This window comes from Chelonoidis abingdonii, chromosome 7 (genome assembly GCF_003597395.2).
Source record: "Chelonoidis abingdonii isolate Lonesome George chromosome 7, CheloAbing_2.0, whole genome shotgun sequence".
In the NCBI taxonomy this organism is placed as follows: Eukaryota; Metazoa; Chordata; order Testudines; family Testudinidae; genus Chelonoidis; species Chelonoidis abingdonii.
The window spans coordinates 6,865,971-6,888,242 of NC_133775.1; the positions used below are offsets into that span (position 1 = coordinate 6,865,971).

At 40.7% G+C, this 22,272-nt stretch overlaps 1 protein-coding gene across 1 annotated transcript; it reads left to right on the plus strand.

The window, feature by feature from the left end:
• The first annotated feature begins 604 nt into the window (after positions 1 to 604).
• CMPK1 (cytidine/uridine monophosphate kinase 1) lies at positions 605 to 19,931 on the plus strand. The gene is made up of 6 exons (XM_032805034.2): positions 605 to 936; positions 10,862 to 11,008; positions 13,202 to 13,354; positions 15,471 to 15,547; positions 15,627 to 15,723; positions 17,592 to 19,931. The coding sequence occupies exons 1-6, from the start codon at positions 766 to 768 to the stop codon at positions 17,631 to 17,633; spliced, it is 687 nt and encodes a 228-aa protein (XP_032660925.1). The 5' UTR covers positions 605 to 765; the 3' UTR covers positions 17,634 to 19,931.
• The last annotated feature ends 2,341 nt before the right edge of the window (positions 19,932 to 22,272 follow it).

Consider the following 22,272-nt stretch of genomic DNA (forward strand, 5'->3'; position numbering starts at 1 on the left):
GATGTCCTGGTGTTGTGATCCAGGAAAACCTAACAGCTGGCATGGCAGTGCCTATTGGGCACCCTTACTGATTTCCCGAGGCAGCTATAGTAGCTACCTCAAAATTGGGTGACCAGATGTCCCGTTTTTTGGGTCTTTTTCTTATATAGGTTCCTATTTACCCCCCCCCCCCCCCCCCCCCCCCCGCCTTTCTCACACTTTCTGTCTGGTCGCTCTACCTCAAAAAAGGGACAATGCTGGCTAGGAATACCTGAGTGGCATGGGGGGAACCCCTACCTTTCCCTTCTGTGCACCCAGACTGCACTCCCAGCCTCTAGGGCCCTCGCTCCTACAGTGCAAAGCTGGGGAAACGGGTAGATCAGCAGCCAGATTGGATTTTCACAGGGGTTCAGCGCGCAGCGGTCCGAGAGCCGGGAAGGGAGCAAGACCCCCCCCCCCGTTCAGCGGCGGGATGTGTCACTGCTTCCCCCGGATCTCGTCTGAACACCCGCCAGGATTGGCCTTGTGCTCCCCCCGCCGCTGAACGGGCCGCGCTCTCAGCAGGGTCCTCCTGCACTTGGCACAGCCCCTGCGCCGCCCGCCAGCCAGGTGTCACGTCATCACTTCCCCACCCCGCCCCACCCCAGCCGCAGACAGCTGCCCGCGCGCCTGCGCACCCGGAAGCACTTTCCCTCACACGTCAGCAGCCGGCGTGTGACAGCCGGGGGCGGTTTGGCGGCCTGGGCCTGTCTCCCGGCCCCGCTCCCCTCCCCCCCCGTGCCGTGCATGTTCTATCGCTGCCTGCTGGTGGTAGCGGCTCGCCTCGGTCCTCGCGCTCACTGCCTGCGAACCGCCGCCGCTCCTCGCCGCAGCCTCCTCCTCATGAAGCCGCTGGTTGTGTTCGTCCTGGGCGGGCCCGGAGCTGGCAAGGGGACCCAGTGCGCCCGCATCGTGGAGGTGAGAAGCGCAGCGGGGAGGGTCTCAGTGACCCCAGGGAACACACCCCTCCCCAGCGCCGGCGCTTCAGAGCGCGAGCGGACTACACCTCCCAGCATGCAACGCGGCGAGGGGCTCTTGGTATCTTCCCTGCGAGGCGGCGCGGAGCATGACGGGACGGGTAGTCTTGTGGCTCAGTCTGTGCGGGATCTCACTTTCATGGCCCTGCAGGGTTGAGTGGGGGCTTGAACATGGGGACCCCAGCGATGGGGGTGGGAGGCGGCCCGTTATAATTGTCTCCCTGGGGTTCAGGTTCTGTTTCTAGGCGGTTAGGGAAGTTCTAGCTCTCAGTCTTGGTTAAAGGTTCAAGAGGCTCTTTTTGGTGTATTTTAAAAGAAACTCACTTGTTTCTCCAAGTGCACGTTGGAGTCCCCACATTTCCCTTCTGTGCACCCAGACCGAACTCCCACCCTCTAGGGGCCTCGCTCCTTCAGTGCAAAGCTGGGGAAATGGGCTATCTCTGCAAGGGTGTGTGTGGTAGAAGCACAGAGGTACCAACTAGATAGGTCACACACTCTTGTGTATGTAGGCCACGTTCTGATTGCAAGTTATCCACAGTACCCTGGGCAGAGGTAAGATTGGGGGTGCGGGAAGATGTTCGTGATTAATATTAATCACAGCCCTAGTTAGAGCTGAGAATGTGCTTGCCAGAGTCCTGCGTGTCCCATTTCCCCTTACCTTTCTGCCAGGGCCTCTTTGAATATATTTACATTGCAAAACGCACAGCATCGACTCTCAGAGCCTGGGTCAGTTGAGGCCTGGTCTACACTAGGAAATTAGGTCGATATAACTACATGGCTTAAGGGTGTGAAAAATCTACACCCCTGAGTGATGCAGTTAAAGTAATCCCTTATCCCCCAGGCATAGACACTGCTAAATCAGTGGGATAATTCTCCTTTCATCCTAGCTACTGCCTTTCAGGGAGGTGGAGTCCCTACTTGAATGGGAGAACCCCTCCCACTGGAGTAGGTGTCTTCACTGAAGCACGACAGTGGTGTAGCTGCACTGCTGCAATTTTTTCAGTATAGACAAACACTGACTTGAATTTCAGGGTTAAAATTGCATTGTGTAGACATTTGGGCCCAGGCTCTGAGACCCATCCCCCTTGCAGGGTTTCAGAGCCCAGGCTTTAGCCCTAGCCCAAGCTCAAGTATCTATATTGCAACTTTTAGTCCCATGAACCTGAGTCAGCTAACACAGGCCAGCTGTGGCCATGCTGCAGGTCTTTTATTGCATTGTAGGCATATGTTCTGTGTCCTCTGTTTCTTACCCCTTTCCTCAAGATATCTTTTGTATCTTTTGTACAGAACCTAACACAACTGTGGTCCCCTCAATTACGTGCCTTAATTGCCCACTACTGTTTGTATTTCCTGGAAAAGTTGTTGGTAACCCCCCATCGTGGAGTGGAACGCAATCATACATAAACCATTCATAAATTTAAGAGAATGTCCTGCAAAGATACTGCAGGGTGGTTACAATAAAAGGCACAATTGGTTTGCTATTTCAGAGGTATATGATGCTTTCATCATCATCATCATCATATTCCTATTACACTTCTGGTGTTTAGGGCAGTGATGAAGCTCCTCCACTCCTGTCTGTTTCTAGCAAGTCTTTCAATGGTTCCCCACCTGTGCCCCAGGTTTTTCAGGTTGACTTCCACAGTTCTTTGTCATTTTGTTTTCGGGCAGCCTCATTTTTGCTTGCCTTCAGGTGTCAATTTTATTGCTACTCTGCTGGTGGAATCAGTTTCCATCTGAACGCTTCCTAGTAATGATGGTGGTCAGATCCTCTTGGCTGCACTGTGTCAATAGATCTTGGTTTGAGATTGTTATCAGAGTTGTGTACTTTCAACACTACTTTATAGTGCAGAATACTGGGGAATGAGAAAGTATGATATGTCTAAACTGTCTTCATTTCATACAACCTGCCTTAGAAAAACTCTCTGTATCTTTTGGTCCAGAACAATCTCAAACCAAATCTGGTGCTTTACAGTAGTTTAAATACACAAATTGTCAGCCAAAGATCCAATCTCATGTTCCAAGGAGTTTATGATCTAAACATACAACCAGTACAACCAGGGAGTTGATAATTCCGAGGGCAGATAATTTCCTCTGTGCCACTGTAAACTGTGAAAGTCAAATTATATTATAAGCAAAAATAGAAGTGAAATTTTGCTCTGCAGCTAAATGTGATGGAGGTCACAAGTTATGCAGAGTGACTCTTTATGTGCTTTATGTGTGTCCTGTGTTAAGTTAATCCTTGTCTTTTCTGCTATCAAAGATTTTCAAACTGGCATTAAGCAATTACATGATTAAATTATAGAATTTCACGCAACTTTTCTAAATATTTAGAATTTGTTTTAGTTTAACAGTACTTTAAGGTGGAAAAGATGTTTAGAAGAGTGGGGGGAATAGCTGATAAATAACACCTGACAATTATTTACATACGGAAGCAGACCTCTTTAAAAATCAGGATGATGAAATTCTGTTCTGTTGGATAGTTATGCTGTATTTAAGGCTAAAAGGCTCCAAATAGAGCCTTTTAAAATGGAGTAGACGTGGATATTTTATGCATGATGAGTGCCGTAAGTGATGGAGGTTTGTCCACACCCACATGAAAGCAATGACTAAGAACCATAAAAACACCCATATTACTTAATCTACAGAAGGAGAAACCGCAAGTCCTGGCACTAGCATTTGTTTGTTTTCTAGTGATGCGTGGCAGAGTACTGTTATAGTTTCTCCACTGTGCCATTATACCCTAGTTCTCCATACTGTATAACTTGGTTATAAAAATTTGGTCCAGACCAAAAACTGACATTTAAGATTTCATAAAGTGGTATTGTAGCTGTGTTGGTCTCGGGATATTAGAGACCGAGAGAGAAAAGGATACTGTCTCTCTATTTTAAGATTTTAGCCACAAAAGGGTTTTAACCATAAGTTATGAACTGTTAACTCAACTTAATTTAAAAAAAAAAAAAAAACTATTTGTGGGATGTAAGGCTTGTAACTTTCAAAAAAGCCTTTTTGTTACTTTGGGTCAAATCCTGTCCTTGGTACACAGCAAACAAATAAGCGTCAACCATAGGGAAAAGCAGCAGAGAATCCTGTGGCACCTTATAGACTAACAGACGTTTTGGAGCGTGAGCTTTCGTGGGTGAATACCCACTTCGTCAGACGCAGACCCTGCGTCTGACGAAGTGGGTATTCACCCACGAAAGCTCACGCTCCAAAACGTCTGTTAGTCTATAAGGTGCCACAGGATTCTCTGCTGCTTTTACAGATCCAGACTAACACGGCTGCCCCTCTGATACTTGACAACCATAGGGAAGTTTTGTAAAGCTGGAGGGAATATAATTACAAGCCATTAATGCAGCCTCAGGGACGAAGTAGCTTATGTGGCTGCTGCCCCATACTTAAAAATGTAAATCATTTTGGTTTGGTATCCTAAAGTAATTGGATAAAGACCACTTGAGGAGGAGGGAGTCAAATGAGTCACTGCTGCTTGAATTGTATACGCTACCAGAAAAGTATTACATGTTAACTTTGCTAGTATTAAACCTAGGAAGGGGAAATCCTTAGGAGTAAGCAGAGATGAAAGTAAGCCAGTAGGGGCCTGTACGGCGTACCGGTAAGAAAGTGGTCATCGGTACGGGCTGGTACACAGCCGATGATAAAGCATTGCTGCGGCAGCGCTTTAAGGACCGTACCAGCGGGGCTGCTGACGGGAGTGAGAGGCAAAAGAGGCAGCTGGCTTTTTAAATCACAGCCGGAGCCCTGGGTGGCATGGGCCAGGCAGTTCTGAAGGGCTGGCTAGGGGAGTCCGGCCCCAGCCCTGCCCTTTTCTCCTGAGGCCCCACCTCTTCCAGGGGCCCAGAGCACGCGCTGTCTCACACACCCACACACCTTGTCCAGGAGCCTGGCCGCCCTGCGTACAGGTAAGTCCTTTCACCCCTGGGAGTAAGAGACATAACAAATAGAGCTAAGGCTATGTCTACACTGGCAAATGAATGACAAAAAACTTCTACTCCCAACGAGCAGTGTTAGGCTCTCCTGCCAATAAAGCTATCTTTTGTTTTTCAGAGGTGTTAAAAAACACACCCACACCCCTGAAAGACAAACATTTTGCCAAAGACATCTCCTTTCTTGGCTTCTGGGAGAGAAAATACATCTCTTTAGCTCCAGTTCATTTTCTAAATACTTGCCTTGCATGACACAAGAGGGAGCACTCCTCTGAGAGCCATAAAGAGAGAGCTTCATGAAGACAGGCAGCAACCTGTTGAATATCACTTCTCAGCAGTCTTCCATTTAAAGATTGGAAATCAAGACTCTGCCACATTTATTTACAAGATTTAAAACTGTTTCCTTTGGATTTTGTTCTCATCAAAGTCAACAAATGGATGTTTTAACATTGAGTTACTATGATTTATTATTTATATTACCATAGCACCTACGTGCCTCAATCATGGATCAAGACCCCATGGATGTGCTAGGTGCTGTACAAATAGAACAACAAGATGGTCCCTGCTCCAAATAGATTACAGTCTAAGTATAAGACAATAGACAACAGATGGAAACAGTGAAACAAGGAGATACAATGGGACAGTACTGGTCAGCATCACAGACAGTGGTGTCAGCAGACTTATAAGCTTTTCATAGACATCTCAGTGAAGGAGAGTTGAAAGAAAGATAATGAGGTAGCTTTATGGATATTTACAGGGAGCTCCTCCCAAGCATGAGAGGCAGCATGGGAGATGGCTGGAAGGTGTTTGAAAATTTAACAAGTTTTGGAGGAGCAGGCTGTCTGTTATGTAGCCCAACTGATCCATTCTGAAAAGCATTCCAGTTTAGAATTTAATGTAATTAGAAATATCCCTGTTTAACAAGCTCACTTTAAAATACTTCTGTCTTGCTCTTTCCTGTTCAACTATTTAAAACTATTTTAGTTTGCTGTTGCAAAGAGAATTCCAAAGATTGAGTCAATATTTCTTCTTGCGTGAAAAGAAAAAGTGCTGAGGAAAATTAAATGGTGCTGTAATCCCATGAAACCAAGGGGATTATTTTTTTCTTCCTCTTTTCTCCTTAATGTTTAACATAATGTTAAAGATATCATAATTCTTTAATTGTAGCAAGAAGAGCTACATGTTAATTTTGGTTCTGGACAGTAAAACTTCTTGTTTATACAAAGCTTTACTCTGGTTTATGGATTCTGCAGTTCATAGTTAATATGTAAATAAGCATATCTAAATGCAACGCCCGTTTGAATAAAAGTACAGTAAAGTAATAGAGAACATAGCTAGAGTTTCTCTTCATGGTCATTTAGGGCAAAATCTTTCATGCTTTATTTTTTTCTCCAGCTGTCTGCAGTGTTTTGGGGGATTTAAGTAATTATATAGTTTCTTAAATTGTGATTATAGCAAAACTGCCTTTCCAGGCTTCTGTGGGTAGAGTTGGAAAGCAACGAAATGTTTTTAAGCTTGCTTGGTGAGTTGTGTAATGTGTTTACTGTATTTATTTAGTAGCCAAGTTTTTAAATCCCAAGATCACAGCCATAAAAGGGAAGTATGCTCATTATTATTCTGCGCAGGCTCCTTTTTTGAAATCTGCTGTGACTATCACTGCAGCCAAGCGGATAACTTTAAAATCTGTTTGTTTTTTTTGTTCTGTACTAAAACTTAGAGTAAAGATATACATTCGTACTCTATTTTGTATTCTTAGAATTGTAATTTACTTTGGTATGTTCCTAGGTTATGTCTCTAATACCTGTTTTATAGAACTAACTGTGTAATCTTGTTAAAGTTTCATGTAATATTAAAAACTTACTTTTAAAAAAGACCTTTTGTACTTGACATTTCTGTAGTTAACTGACACTAGTACAGCTATCAAAACTCTCCTTTTAACTTTTTTTCTGCTGGGATTTATCATTCTGAACTCTGAAGTCTGTTCTCTGTACAGTATGATCACACACGTATTTTACTTCTGGTGTCTAGATTCTGTGTTGACGGGTGCCTTAGAAAAGCATAGGTCTAGCACATGCTTTTTGGTGAGGTTTTATGTTAGAGCATTTCAATATTTTTTAAATGCCTTAATTGACCACAAAATACAAGGGTGATGGCAGTATTTAGTCTAAACATCTATCTGTATGATATGTTTGTGTATGGACTCCCTGCTGTATTTCTTTCTATACAGTATATTGAGAGATTTCTAATAGCATCAGTCTAGCTGCTTAGCCTGGACTGGCACATCAGCACTAGGGGAAGACACTAGCTTCTCTTGTGGATTACCCCTGTCGCATCCTGACACTCTCCCGCTCCCTGGAGATTGCCACTTGGCTCAACATATGTGCTGAGTTTTCTGGTTTCAGTGTAAGCATATAACTGAAATGCATACAAAATGGGGATTTAAAAAAAAATAAGAATAAAGAAACCAGGACAACTTCATCAAAACTACCTAATATACATATAGTTCCTACTACTTAGTATGTTACATCCCCAAAGCATTAGCAAACATTAACTCATTCTCACAATGCTGTTAGGCATTTGGTTAGTAATGTTATCCCCATGTAGCAAATAGGGAAACTGGAGTACAGCTGGGTGAAATTTTTTGACCAAAACATTTTTTGGGAAATATGCAAGTTGGATGACACCAAAACATTTTGCCAATTCACCTCGATTTTGCCAGATTGTTTTGGTCAACAACAACAAAAAAACCCACCCCTAACTAAAAATCAAAACATTTTGTTATGACATTTTGTAAATGAAACATTTCCAATTTTTTATCAGAGAGGGTAGCCCTCTTAGTCTGTATCCACAGAAACAACGAGGAGTTCGGTGGCACCTTAAAGACTAACAGATTTATTTGGGCATAAGCTTTTGTGGGTAAAAAAACACTTCTTCAGATGCATGAAGTGAAAATTACAGATACGAGCATACGCCACCAATGCCTGAGAAAACTACAATGCATTGGTGATCTTCCTGAAAACACCCTCCTGGCCACCATGGACGTAGAAGCTCTTTACACCAATAGTCCACATGAGGATGGACTACAGGCTGTCAGGAACAGTATCCCTGATGAGCCGCGGCACACCTGGTGGCTGAGCTTTGTAACTTTGTCCTCACCCACAACCATTTCAGATTTGGGGACAACTTATACCTTCAAGTCAGCGGCACTGCTATGGGTACCCGCATGACCCCACAGTAAGCCAACATTTTTATGACTGACTAAGAACAACGCTTCCTCAGCTCTCATCCCGTAGCGCCCCTCCTCTACTTATGCTACATTGATAACATCTTCATCATATGGACCCACATGAATGAGGCCCTTGAAGAATTCCACCTGGATTTCAACAATTTCCGCGCCACCATCAATCTCAGCCTGGACCAGTCCACACACGAGATCCACTTCCTGGACATGACAGTGCAAATAAGTGATGGTCATATAAACACCACCCTATACTGGAAACTTACTGACTGCTGTTCTTACCTACATGCCTCTAGCTTCCATCCAGGACACATCACACAATCCGTTGTCTACAGCCAAGCCCTAAGATACAACCACATTTGCTCCAATCCCTCAGACAAAGACAAATACCTACAAGATCTTTATCAAGAATTCTTAAAACTACAATATTCACCTGAGGAAGTGAGGAAACAGATTAACAGAGCGAGACGGGTACCCAAAAGTCACGTACTACAGGACACGCTTAACAAGGAGAATAACAGAACACCACTGGCCATCACGTACAGCCCCCAAACTAAAACCTTTCCAGCACATCATCAACGATCTATAACCTATCCTGGAAAACGATCCCTCACTCTCTCAGGCCTTGGGAGGCAGGCCAGTCCTCGCTTACGGATAGCCCCCCAACCTGAAGCAAATACTCATCAGCAACTACACACCATACCACAGAAACACTAACCCAGGAAGCAATCCCTGTTGCCTACTCTGTCTCCATATTTACTCTAGCGACACCATCATGGGATCCAATCACATCAGCCACACCATCAGGGGCTCGTTCACCTACACATCTACTAATGGGATATATGCCATCATGTGCCAGCAATGCCCCTTTGCCATGTACATTGGCCAAATCAGAGAGTCTCTATGTAAAATAATAAATGGACACAAATCAGGCATCAGGAATGGTAACATACAAAAGCCAATAGGAGAACACTTCAATCTCTCTGGACATTCAATTCAATATGTTTATTAGAGAATATTTAAATAAGGATGATACACAGAGTTTGGCATGTCAGTCATTAGTCATTGGGGGCAACACACAGAGTATGGGGGGACCCTGGTATTTGGTTATGGGTTAGCATATAGTACATACAGTCTGTAATGTCCCCAACAAATTTAAAAGTAGCCATCCTTCAACAAAAAAATACTTCAAAAACAGACTTCAGAGAGAGACTGCAGAGCTACAATTCATATGCAAATTTAACACCATCAATTTGGGCCTGAATAAGGACTCGGAGTGGCTGGCTCACTGCAAACACAATTTTCCCTCTCTTGGTATTGACACCTCCTCATCAATTATTGGGAGTTGACCACATCCACCCTAATTGAATTGGCCTAGTTATCACTGATTCTCCACTTGTTAGGTAATTCTCTTCTCTTTATGTGCCAGTATATTTATGCTTGTATCTATAATTTTCAATCCATGCATCTGAAGAAGTGGGTTCTTTACCCACGAAAGCTCATGCCCAAATAAATCTGTTAGTCTTTAAGGTGCCATGGGACTCCTCCAATTTTTTTTATTTGACATAACTTTTCACTTTGAAATTTCCTTTCTTTTTATTTTAAAAAGAACTAGAAATGTAAAAAATGCTCAAATGAAATTAAACATTTTGTTTGGTTCTTTTGAAAAAAAGAATGATACAGACTAACACGGCTACCACTCTGAAAACTATTTTTAGCAGTTTCTCGGAATTGCCAACAGACCAAAAAATCCATTATTCACACAGCTTTTACAGTAGAGTATAAGTGATTTGTCCGAGGCCACAGAAGGCGTCATAGACAGAAGTAGAAAGCAGGTCTTTCTGGCTTCCAGCACTGTGCTTGGAGCATGCTGCCTTTCTAAATAAAGAACTCTAGTCAAAACATATAATAGTCCCATATCTGCAGCAAAGGTAGGTAGTTATTTTAAAATACAAGCCTGCCTTTAAGCTTACCAAGTAAAGGAGTTGTTTTGACTCCTTTTCACTTGCTAAATTAAAATTTAATCTACTGGCTAACATTGCCAGTGAATATCTAAATAGCCATGTATTTTGGGTGGAACTGCAACATGTGTCTTTTAGTCTTTTGGTTTACTTTAAACATCTAATTCATTACAAGGGGTAAAATTTTCAAAGGTGTCTAAGTGACTAAGGGCTTGTCTACACTTAAAACACTACAGCAGCACAGTGTAAACACTACCTACACCCACGGGAGGGGTTCTCCTGTTGGCAAAGATAATCCACCTCCCTGTGAAGCAGAAACTTCAATCTAGTGCTGTCTACATGGGGATTTAGATCAGTTTAATTGTGCCACTTGGGGTGTGTGGATTTTGCGCACCCTTGACCAACGTAGTTAAACCAACCTAAGTTTTTAGTGTTGACCAGGCCTAAGGAGCCCATGTCTCATTTTCAAAAGTCATGTAACCATTTTTTAAATTTTTTACCCAAGGTCCTACTGTCTGCCAGGCTTCCTGCACATATTGGGTATACCGTGAAATCATGACAAGAGGCTGAAAATAGAATGCTTTTTACCAAACTATTATTGGCTGTAAGCCTGCCTTTTTGTTAATAGGATAATGTAATTTAATTTTAACAGCTAGGTTAATTTAGTGTATGTACTTACTCAGAGGAGTCTTCATCTGCTTAACACTATTGTTATATGTATTTCAGAAATATGGGTACACTCACCTTTCTGCAGGCGATCTCCTTCGAGATGAACGAAAAAGACCAGGCTCTCAGTATGGAGAACTAATTGAAAAATATATTAAAGAGGGAGCAATCGTACCAGTTGAGATTACTATCAGCTTGTTGAAGAGGGTAAGAAAAGTGAATGTTCTTGTCTTGATGGTTCGCCTTTCCAAGCAAACAAGGTAGCTAGTGTAGGCTGAGAAAACATTTCCCTCCCTTTGAAGTGAGCAAGAGGAAAATGATAGGCAATGGGTGCATGTTGTGTACCTTACTTCTCCTTAAAACCACCTATGGCTATGTTATGGTCCTTACAGAAGGCAAGAGGTAATGCCTTTCATTACATAAAGCACAAAGAGGGCACCTGATACATTTTATTATTTTTATAATGTTTTCTCTGAAGTTTTTAACTGAAACTAACTCAAAACCAAGTACATTCAGGGCACATTGTATTTACATTTCAGCATCTTGTAGAATAGAAAAATAACTTCCCCAACCAGATTTGTGCACAGTATGAGATTGTTGAGATCTTGCTTGACAAGCTGGAGCCCAGAGTAAATTCTTACATCCTTTGAAATTGTAAAACAATGAATCATGAAGTTTATACCAATAATATTACTGCTAAAGCTGTTGTGGCAAATGGCTGCGGCTATTGTAGGTGGGTCCTGCGCTTTTCTTTGGTGTGATGGGTCAGGGTGCTACCCCTTGCCCCCATTCTTGGGAGTTGACAGCTCTGCTAGTGCCCTAGTGAGGGAGAAAAGGGGAGTGGAGAAGGGACCTGGGTTTGCCCCCTACTCTGGGTCCCAACCCCTTCATCTTCGCAGGCTGCTTACTCTCTTTCCCCTTGGGCAGGGTTTCTCTTGGTCCTCTGTGCTGGGGGAGTCCCTCTGCTCTGCTTGGGCAGGGTTTCCCTTCCCCTGGTACTCTGATCCTCTGGTCAATAACAGTCCTCAGCTCTCCTTACCTTTGGCTGTCTGACTGAAGCAGGGGTTTTTATTAGGTCTCTGGCAGGGCATTAATTGGCTCCAGTACTCTAATTAACCTGTAGTAACCTTTCCTCAGTCCGCAGGTAAGGCCCTGATCATCCTGGGGCTTATGTACCTCCCATCTATCACTATCCTGCTGCCCTCTGGCCCTGATGTATCACACTGAAGCAGTGAAATAATGAGAATGCCTTTTAAGACAGTAGAGGAGTACACTCTGTAGATACATGACTGACCAAATTATGTTGATTAGTACCCCCCACAATACACCTTTCAAGATCCATGGGTCCTACACATGCCTGTCATAACATGTGGTGTATCTCATCCAGTGCACCAAAAGCCCCAATGACAACTCTCTGAGTGAAATAAAACAATCACTATGCTCTTAAATGAACTCAGACAGAAAAATTATAAAAGAAAATCACCATATCATCCATGGACGAACATTTTTCACAAAGTGATCACCCCGTATCTGACCACTCAGTCCTTATCCTCAAAGGAAGTCTGCACAACACCTTCAAAAGATGAGCTGGGGAGCTTAAATTCATAGCTTTGCTAGACACTAAATATCATGGACTTAATAAAGACACTCGGACAGGTGACATGTGGGAGGGACACCGGGAGGATACCAGCTAAAGGGGGAGCACGTGACCCCCCACATGACTCCTCGCCCCCAGCCCGGGGGCCCCCGCACTCTCACCATCCCACATTACCTGGGGGCGGAGGGAGGTCTGTCCTCCCGCTGCGCCAGCTCCCCCTGGCATATGGAGCCACTCCCAGATGCTGCTCAGTGCAGCGCAGCAGTTGCCTGGGAGAGTGCAGCTGCCTGGGAGCATGCAGCCACTGTGCCGCACCGGGCAGTGTCCCAGGCAGTGTGGCTGGAAGAGGAGAGGCTCTGCCCCCCCACCTCTTCCCTTCTGGCTTTGGCCCCGCCCCTTCATCTCCCTGGCTGCTGGCCTCTCCCCCTCCCCCGGCATTTGGGCAGGGGCATGTGACCTTTTGGGCCCCTCCTGCTCTTCTCTCTTTTTTTGTCCTATGACTGCAGAGGTGTTAACTGGCCACTTCATCTTGAATGGTCTCTTACAATGTGTGTTAACTCCTTATGCTAAACAATCTGTTCCACCTTGTATTCAGCTGTGAAAGTCTGGGTACCTCACTTTTTCCATACCTGAAGAGTTCTGTGTCAGCTCCAAAGCTTGTCTCTTTCACTAACAGAGGTTGGTCCAATAAAACTATCAAGTTAAAAGTTTGTAAATCATGTCAACATCTGACCAAAATTTAAGAGACAAATATATTATTTTGTGTGTAAGAAGTTCTTGAACTGAACTCTGCTATCTATTAGGCTATGGATCAAACAATGGCTGCCAATGTCCAAAAGTACAAATTCTTGATTGATGGATTCCCCAGAAATGAAGACAATCTTCAAGGCTGGAATAAGACTATGGATGGAAAGGCAGATGTGTCTTTTGTTCTGTTTTTCGACTGTGACAATGAGGTATTGAAATATCATTGCTGTGTACTTTTCTCACATGTTGTATGATGAGAGGCAGACAGCGAGAACAGTAAAACTGTGTTGGAGGTACTGAATTTTCCAATATGTATGAGCATTAGCAACAGGAGAAGGAAGTTCTGGACTATGATTACGGAAGATTTTTGGCAGTTCACCTGGCAGCTATAAAACTTCTTGTATAAAATGGGGTTAATAATCTGACCTCCTTTGTAGAATGGTTTTAGATCTAGGTATTGCTGTTATTGTGTTCTTCAGAATATCAAGTGTTCAGTTGCGTAAAGAAATTATATTGAACAACAATTCTGAACAATTTCATTTTTCCTTAAGAACCCTTTGAAATCAAAAGGATTGTGTCGCATAAGAATACACAAGATGCTCCTGTGAAGTTAGGAAAACTTTCCACCTACAGTGTGTATAGCCTGATGCCATAGTTGAGAGCAGAATCAGTTTGCCAGCATCTTCCTCTGATCACTTCTAAGGTGCTGGCAGAAGGATTCAAAATTTTTCATAGTTGGTGAATTTTACTAGGACACTGAGTAATCAAAACAACTTTTCTAAATGAGTAACTAGATTGCAATTAAAAGAACAGGGAGACTAACACGGCTACCACTCTGAAACCTAGATTACAATGGTATTCTGACAATGATGTATTAAAATTAAAATAACAAATGCCATGATATACTATGCCATTGCCCTTGAGATGTAAGCATTAGAGCTACCCAGAAACTGAAAGTTTTAAAATGTTAGATAGATTAACCTTCTGTGGAACTTTTTATTTTAAAAATCAATTTTCATTTTTTTTTTCAATTTCAAAATAGCAAATTTTCAATTTTGGAAAAAAATCCCATAGTTAAACTGATCAGTCAAACTTGGGAATTCAAAAGATGACAAGCTGAAAAAAACATGCCAAAGAACAAGCAGCAGGCTAAATTTTTCCATCAGAAATGTCTATCAATCAGATAAATTAGGAAAAGAAAAAAAAACCTGAATGAAAACTTTCATTTTTGAAAAAAGATAATTTCTTCCCCTCCCCAAAAGTTCTTGTTCAATTTTTTTTGACTAGCTCTAGTAATCTACAATAATAACTGAATGGTCTTTTGCTTTATTTAAGTTAAATCAGAGATGTATTCCATATGAAAAATTGTTTTAAAAGATCACTCTCTTGCATCTTGACATATATCAAAAATCGTTTGCCATATATTATCAAGATTACATTTTAATGTTAAATGAATAATCATAACTGTATATGTATTCAGTAACTATTAACCATAGTTATACTTTATTCACAATATATATTACAGATCAGACTAACTTAATAAATACAGTGATATTGACTGAACAAAAATTAAGACGCTTGTCATTCGGACCTAGTAAGTTAACATGTAGTACGTGTACCTTAAATATTATAAAAATAACAAATATGTTAGTCTTTAAGGTGCCCCTTAAAGACTAACAGATTTATTTGGGCATAAGCTTTTGTGGGTTAAAAAACACTTCTTCAGAAGTGGCATCTGAAGAAGTGTTTTTTTACCCATGAAAGCTTATGCCCAAATAAATCTGTTAGTCTTTAAGGTGCCACCAGACTCTTTGTTGTTTTTGTGGATACAGAATAACACAGCAACCCCCTGATACTTAAATATTATAGGCTTGCATTTTCAAAAGAGACTAATGATTTTTTTTGATGTATTCATTTTTAGTGGCTAAACGTGACACTTAAAGAGTCCGATTTTCAGACAGTGCTGAGCATCTGCTATCTGAAAGTTAGGTATTCAATCTTAGTGTTTCAGATTGGGCACCCAAAATCATGAGTCACTTTTGAAACGGTAAGCCATCACCTTCCCATACCCCCCCTTTTCCAAGCCACAATTAAAAAGGCAGGTGAATCAAAAACGAATTCATATTACTGTCTAGATCTAGCTAATCTTTTGTAAAATATATGAACTGAACCATGTGTGCGCATGCTCAGTCGCCCTCAAATCTGTTTTGCACCTTAATGAACTTAGGCCTATTGAACAAAGGACAAAGGTTTGTTATTAAGTCTGTCTTCAGATATAGATAATGGTCACATGCTTTTAAGAGTTCATTCTGTGTTTGTTGGTAGATATGTATTGACCGCTGCCTTGAAAGAGGAAAGAGCAGTGGTAGGAGTGATGATAACCGAGAGAGTCTAGAAAAGAGGTACTGTATCCAGAACTTTTCATAGTTATGTTTCTTGTTTTCTTTGTATGATGTGATACATGCTTTTTCTGTCTTATAGACTTCACACATACCTGCAGTCAACTAGGCCCATAATAGACCAATATGAGAAAATGGGAAAAGTCAGGAAAGTGGATGCCTCTAAATCTGTTGATGAAGTAAGTTTCAAGGACAGATAAATTTTTGGGCTTGCAATAACATGGTATATTTATTTGGATCCCTTCTTCTGAGATGTAGAGTCAGTGATATCCCTTCTTTCCATACCTTACATATAGTCTTCCTCTTTTTGGTCTGTCTATGAAATGTCAAATACTATACAACAATTTTTTTTATTTTTTTTTTTTTATTTTTTTTTTTGGTGGTAGGGTTCTTACAAGAGCTCCCCATTTATCACCTTTAATCACCTCCTTTTCCTGCTGCTCAAAAACTGCCTTCTCACAGGAAGGCTAGAGAGAGCTCCATGTAGTAAGTCAACTGGGCTTGTGATGTGCTTCCTGTTCACCCCAGGGCTGAATGCATTGCATCACAATGCTATTAGCCTTTGTGCATTCAGGGCCAATGCACCAAGCTCTAGTTCTTAACACTGAGACCCAGTGAAACAAGGTATTATGCAATCCTAGACCAGTCATCAGGCTGGATCATAATATAGATTTTTCCATCTACTCTTCCAAGGCCTGGTCTACACTGGCGGGGAGTATCAATCTAAGTTACGCAACTTCAGCTATTTGAATAACGTAAATGAAATTGACATACTTAGATCTACTTACCGCAGTGTCTTCACCGCAGTGAGTCGACTGCTGCCACTCCCCCGTTTCGCAGCGGTGGAGTACAGGAGTCAATGAGAGAGTGCTCAGGGGTTGACTTATCATGTCTAGACTAGATGCAATAAATTGACCACTGCTGGATCGATCGCTGTCCGCCGATCCGGGCAGCGATATAGTGTAAACATACCAGAAGAGAGTTCTGGGGAGCAAAGGTGGATCAGGATTCACTTACCTAAAGCTCAAGGATGATTGAAAGCTGGATGTTTGTTTGGGTACATCTGTAATTGAAATGGACTCTGTCTAGTCAAATTTGGCCCAGAATTTAGAATTTGTTAAAATTTATTGTTATGAAACCTAAAACAAAATGAAATGTGTTAAGAACTGATGTAAATAGAATATGAAGGAAGACATTTACAGTGCACACAACTGGAAGTTTTATTGCTTCTACAAAACTCAGGAACTATGCTTCATATTCATAAGTTCTGTCTACTGCCACCTTGACTATTAACTATTTACATATATACAGATAGAGCAGTCCTGTAACAAAATGTTTCCATAAATTGAATTTTTTTCCTCCTCAACTGGGAGCCAGTTTTGTTTCAAACAAATATACCCATATAGTCCAAATACTGCAGTTTTTATACCAGCACATGAAAATGAAGTAAAATAGAAACTAACTAAAAACAAAAATGAAATTTATTAGCCTCTTTTCATTATTGAAGCTGAGTGAAATGTGAAAACTAAACATTATAAGTAGAAAAAAGTTTTGGTTTTACTAATCATTGGAATTACCCTCATATCAAAGGTTGGGAAATTGGGCCTCCATCTTGCAATTCGTTAAGTACATACAGATCACTTGTAGTCAAGCCACAAGGGTTCACTTGCCTGGATCTGCTTGTGGCAGAGGCCTGTTTTTTTGTGTTTTTTTAAATTGTGTTTTTGTTTTTGTTTTTTAATTTAATATTCCTTTTTGAAGAGTTTTCTGCTATAGACGGTTTGCTCTCATGCTGCCACACACACACACACAAAAATGTAATAATGTTGATAACCTAAAAAAAAAGATGGAAATGAGAGATTAAATAGGATTTGGTGCCAGATTCCCTCCCCTCTTTTCTGATATGCACATGTTTAAAAAAATCAACTATGTATTGTACATTTTAAAAAACATTGATTTACCATCAATAACTGTGTGGGGTGGTCTAACTTTAAATTGCTGAATATTTAATGTTCCATAATTTTAATTAAATGTTTCTCTCTTTCAGGTTTTTGATAAGGTTGTGAAAATTTTTGACAAAGAAGGCTAATTCCATTCTTGAAAGTTCCCTTGAAATTGTGCTTGAATCTTGGTTTAATAGCTGCTACTAAATTCAACACTTTTTGTAATCATTTTAAAGGTTTTTTTAAAATGTTTCTTGTATTCATGGATAGTTGGAAAAGTAATTAATTGAAAATTAAATTGTTTTTAAATAGGAATGGATTAATTTATTGTGGCTATAGTAGACAATACATTTCAGGATTCTTCTCTAACTTAGTTCAGTTACTTACAAAATAAAGATAGTAGTCAAAATCAATCTGGAGAGACTATCAGTCCTTTTACAGTTTGTGCCATTCATGGGCAGCCTTTCTTATTTCTTATTGCCATAAATCTGTTTCTAAGAGTCCAGTAAATAGCAATGTTAAGCGGCAGGACCTACATATCTTTTTTTTATTATTATTTTTAAACAAAACTCTCTGCCTGTTTTTGGACCAAACTTAGGAAATTTTTTCCAAGTAAAATTTTATGCAGTCGATTGTTCTTTTATCTCACAGCTGAATTCTGTAAACAGAACTGTAAAATTAACATGTGCATTTGTTTTAGAACTTCTTGTCTAACTAATTTAGTACAGTGTGAAGCTGTTAAGCAATAGATGTACAGAGTACTTTGGTAAAGTGGTACTCTCTTACGACTCTGGGTGCATACCATGTGTAGTAACTTATTGAGTACTTAGAGAAAATGTACCCCCTTTGTTTAGTCCTCATATGCGAGGGGTTAAGAATAGAATTGCAGTCAGTTTAGTGTCTATGCACTCACTTTATGATGGTAATTATGCTCTTAAGTATAATGAAGTCCTTCGACAGTGACAAACCTCCAAGCAGATGTGTAGTAAAACTATTCTTTTAAAAGTTCTGTTTTTGTAACAAATGAAAGGGCATTTCTGTATTATTGAATATTGTATTGTTGAATACTTTAAGGTTTGTTTTATAGGGAAAGAGATTTTTATGGTTAAACTTGTAGTTTCCCTAAAATTGTATAATTTTAATAGTTTTAAAAAGTTTTTTTTAATTATTGCACTTCGTTTGACCAATTTGAATTTTTTTAAAAAAAGTTTCATTACCTTAAACAAATTAGTTCATGCTTTATTGCATTATCTTGAATTAGTGCAGTAATAATCGGAATAAACAAGTGACTTTGAAAAAAGCCATCATGCATTTAAATATTGTACAGTTGTGATATAGTTATGACTTTTTTTGCTAAATACCATTTTTTCAACAAGCATTAATGTTCATAGCCATATATGGGTCCAATCCTGCATTCCTCACGCACCCAAAACTTTCATTAACGGACATCCAGAAACCTGAGGATGAGTATTTTAACCTTCCCCCCCCTCCCCCCCCCCGTTATCCATTAAGGTTATTTTTGCTACATCAGCTGTTGCTATTATTGGATGTGATACTCTAACAGAGGTTGTGATGTATAGGGGGAAATGGTTTTGAAATTTTGGGCTTCAGCTCATCATTAAATCCTACTTGGGGAAGTCACAAGTGAGTTAATCGTAGTTTTGATTTTCAGTTACAAATACTTTGGTCCTGATCCTACACTTGGATCTGCTCAGGCCAACTCTTGCATGAGGCTCTGTTTACTGAGGCTTATAAGACTGCGAGTTCAGAGTTTTTAATATGCGATGGAACATAGCCACTGCTAAAAGAGATTTTTTCCCCCAACACATTAGATGTTTAAAGTCAGACTATTGAGCACAAATAGTATAAAATTTAGTAACACAGAAAATATGCACCATGCCTTGTTCCTGAGAATTTGGAAGAGTTTCACAAAATCCTTTAAATGCGTTCACCTGATTAATTCCCCCCCACACCTTTTCAAAACTACTGAACTCTGTTTTCCGTGTCTAAATGTGCTGACCTAAGACAGGATGAAATGGAACTACAGTTCTGATATAAAAGCTAAAATCAAGACTCAAACACTTTTGTAGGCAGATTGAAGAAATCTCTCTGAATATGTAAATATTTATTTTGGCGTTATTTTAATAATTTTGGATTTTAAGAGTTCTGCTAAGAATAGAAACTCTATTTCCTCTCATCATATACCTTACTATGTATTTAAGAGCTGAAACCAAATAAGTATCAGTTACTTAGGGATAAGTTTTAAAAAAACTGTTTTAAAAACAAAAAAATGTTGGCAATATTGAATTTGCAGTAAATTGTGCATTTTGTCCTTTGAATAATTTTGTCCTTCTGTTTTTTTGAAGATGCATTAATATGGCACTTGGGTTTATTCAAGATGAGACATAATTGAAATTAAATTAAATAAAAAAATAGAAGTAATATATCAATGTGTCTTTTCCAAGTAACGGCATACTGTAGAAAGAATATGAGTAGTGTGACCAATACATTTTGCTCTGTGGCTTCATCCAAGTTCCTGGCTTACATTTATGATCTGCCATGAAAAATGACAAATTAAGGATATATTCCTGTACTTAAACACACAGGTTCCATGGTCAGAAAATGAGCCCCCAGAGACCCTACTCAACCCAAGTTAAGACCTGGAAGCATACAGTATTTGAATATAAGGCTTTGCTCCTACTCTCTGATATGTATATAATGTTATCTAATCAGGTAGTGATAATTCATCTGATCCATCTGTAAAAGAAACAAGACCCATCAGTTTGGGACATGGATCAAAAAAGCAGTTTCTGGTATACAACTGCTATCAAAGGGATCATATTTCTTTCCCTTCCGCCCCTGACCCCCCAGAGCTTTATTCAACCATCAGCTGCTCTTTGGTGCCAAGGCACTGCAAGCTCCTGTAGCCATCTCTGTGCTCTCAAGGGAACTTTTCACCTTTGAGTAGGTATGGATGTCCTTTCACTGTCTGAGTTCCCCCATAATTTTTTTTCAATGGCACTTGGTCTTCTCTAAGTGTGTCAGCCCCGTGTGCACCCTGTTGAGTCTTAGATGCCCCATAAATCTGGCTTCCTCAATAGAACCCCATTATTGGCTCTAGATGAGACATTTGTGATTCATTTTTCCACTTAAGAGTTGTATTTTTCTCTTTGTAGCTGTAAAGATGGTATTTCAGATGCAGCAAGGCTGATGAACTTGCTTTTAGATTTAGTCCTCAACTGCTCCAGTGGACATGAATGGCAAAACCGCATTGATGTCAGCAGGAGTAAGATTGGTTCGTTGGTCCCCCAACATTTGAGAGGGGTCTGCTTGGAGGTCTTAATTCTTGATGTCAGGAACTGCCAAAGCTCTGGTTTAGGTGTTCAATTGCTGAAACCCCTTGAGTTGAGATTCAATGCTAAAAGTTTTCAGCTTTAAAGTGAAGAAATCATCAGAGAATAATGTAAACAGAGAGTTTGTTATTGGTTACTTTACCGTGTATTCCCAACAGGAGTGTTTGTCATGAACCTAAAAAGAGAGGTCATGAGTGTATCACTGAGTTACTCTACAAAGTACTCTGATTTATGCTACTGTGTAAACTTGTTCACAGCTAACCAGGAGGAACTGAGTTGAGCGAGGAGAGTTTTAATTATTTGCATGGAAAACTGTAGCTCAAACTGCAGCAGTCAGCCATGAATATTTTATTCAGCTGGAACGGTGACATTCTAGGAGACTAGATTTCTACTTCAAACATGACTTGAAGTCCTTGCTGAAATGAATTTTATATCAGTGCTGTCTGTATATGATGCCAGTAGGTTCAAAAGGACTGCCTAGAACAGAGTTGGCAGTCTGTGCTCAGAGGAAGCCTGTGCTCAGAGGAAGCCAGTACCTGGTCCCTCACCTAGACTAGGCTGTTTCTCCAGGACACAGATTTATAGTGCTGTAGTACTTAGGGGCCAACCAGGGTGGGGCTGTATTGTGCTAGGTGCTGTACAAACACACAATCACAGTCCCTGCCTCTTAAGAGTTTATATCCTAAAACACAAGATATCACAGGTGGGTATGATAAACAAGCAAGTAAGAGTGAAGGGTACAGGAGACAAAGCTGTGTACCTTCTCTTAGCCAGTCAATGACTGTAGATTGCACTAGCCAATCAGCTATGGGGATTCACTCAGTTTCCGTGCAGTACTTTGTATAAATTTTAACAGGGTTCAGGACCTCACTTGCTGCTGCCTGATGCCCCCCCCCCCCCACCTTTAACCTTCACAATTTACAATTCTTTGGTGGTGGGAAGGATATACCTGGGAAAAGAGGACAGGAGAGGTATTCAAATAAATTCTAGTACTGTCGATCAGTGTCTTCAGAGCACACTCCCTTTCACTGACACAAGTGAGGGAGATCCACTGCCCCATATCAAGCTGTTGTAGAGTTTATTATATTAATATTTAGTTGATACTTCTAATTATATAATATAAAGTCTCTGTTTATAAATGTTATTCTGTTTTCTCCAGTGCAAATGAGATCAGAAATGCCCCATGAGCCTGTTGTAGCTTCAAATTGCCACATAGCAGACATTACATGGGTGTACATCAGTGTTCCCTGTATGTTTAGCGCGCCACAATCCATTGTGCTTGGACTGAAGTGAATGAGCATGAGAGAACCAAAAGGCAGCCCAGTATCTGAGCATTACAAAGGAAAGGCTCATAGAGCCCATAAATCCTACATCATAAATAGGATTTAAGCTTTCCTGGAAGCTTAGTTTTCAGATGTTTACCTGTTAGGCT

What these genes read in the sequence shown, in the direction of transcription:
- CMPK1 (XM_032805034.2), top strand. Translation starts at nt 766, where the DNA reads ATGTTCTATCGCTGCCTGCTGGTGGTAGCGGCTCGCCTCGGTCCTCGC. An exon ending in AGTGCGCCCGCATCGTGGAG is followed by an intron (nt 937 to 10,861) that starts GTGAGAAGCGCA and finishes TATGTATTTCAG; the next exon opens with AAATATGGGTACACTCACCT. An exon ending in CTATCAGCTTGTTGAAGAGG is followed by an intron (nt 11,009 to 13,201) that starts GTAAGAAAAGTG and finishes GCTATCTATTAG; the next exon opens with GCTATGGATCAAACAATGGC.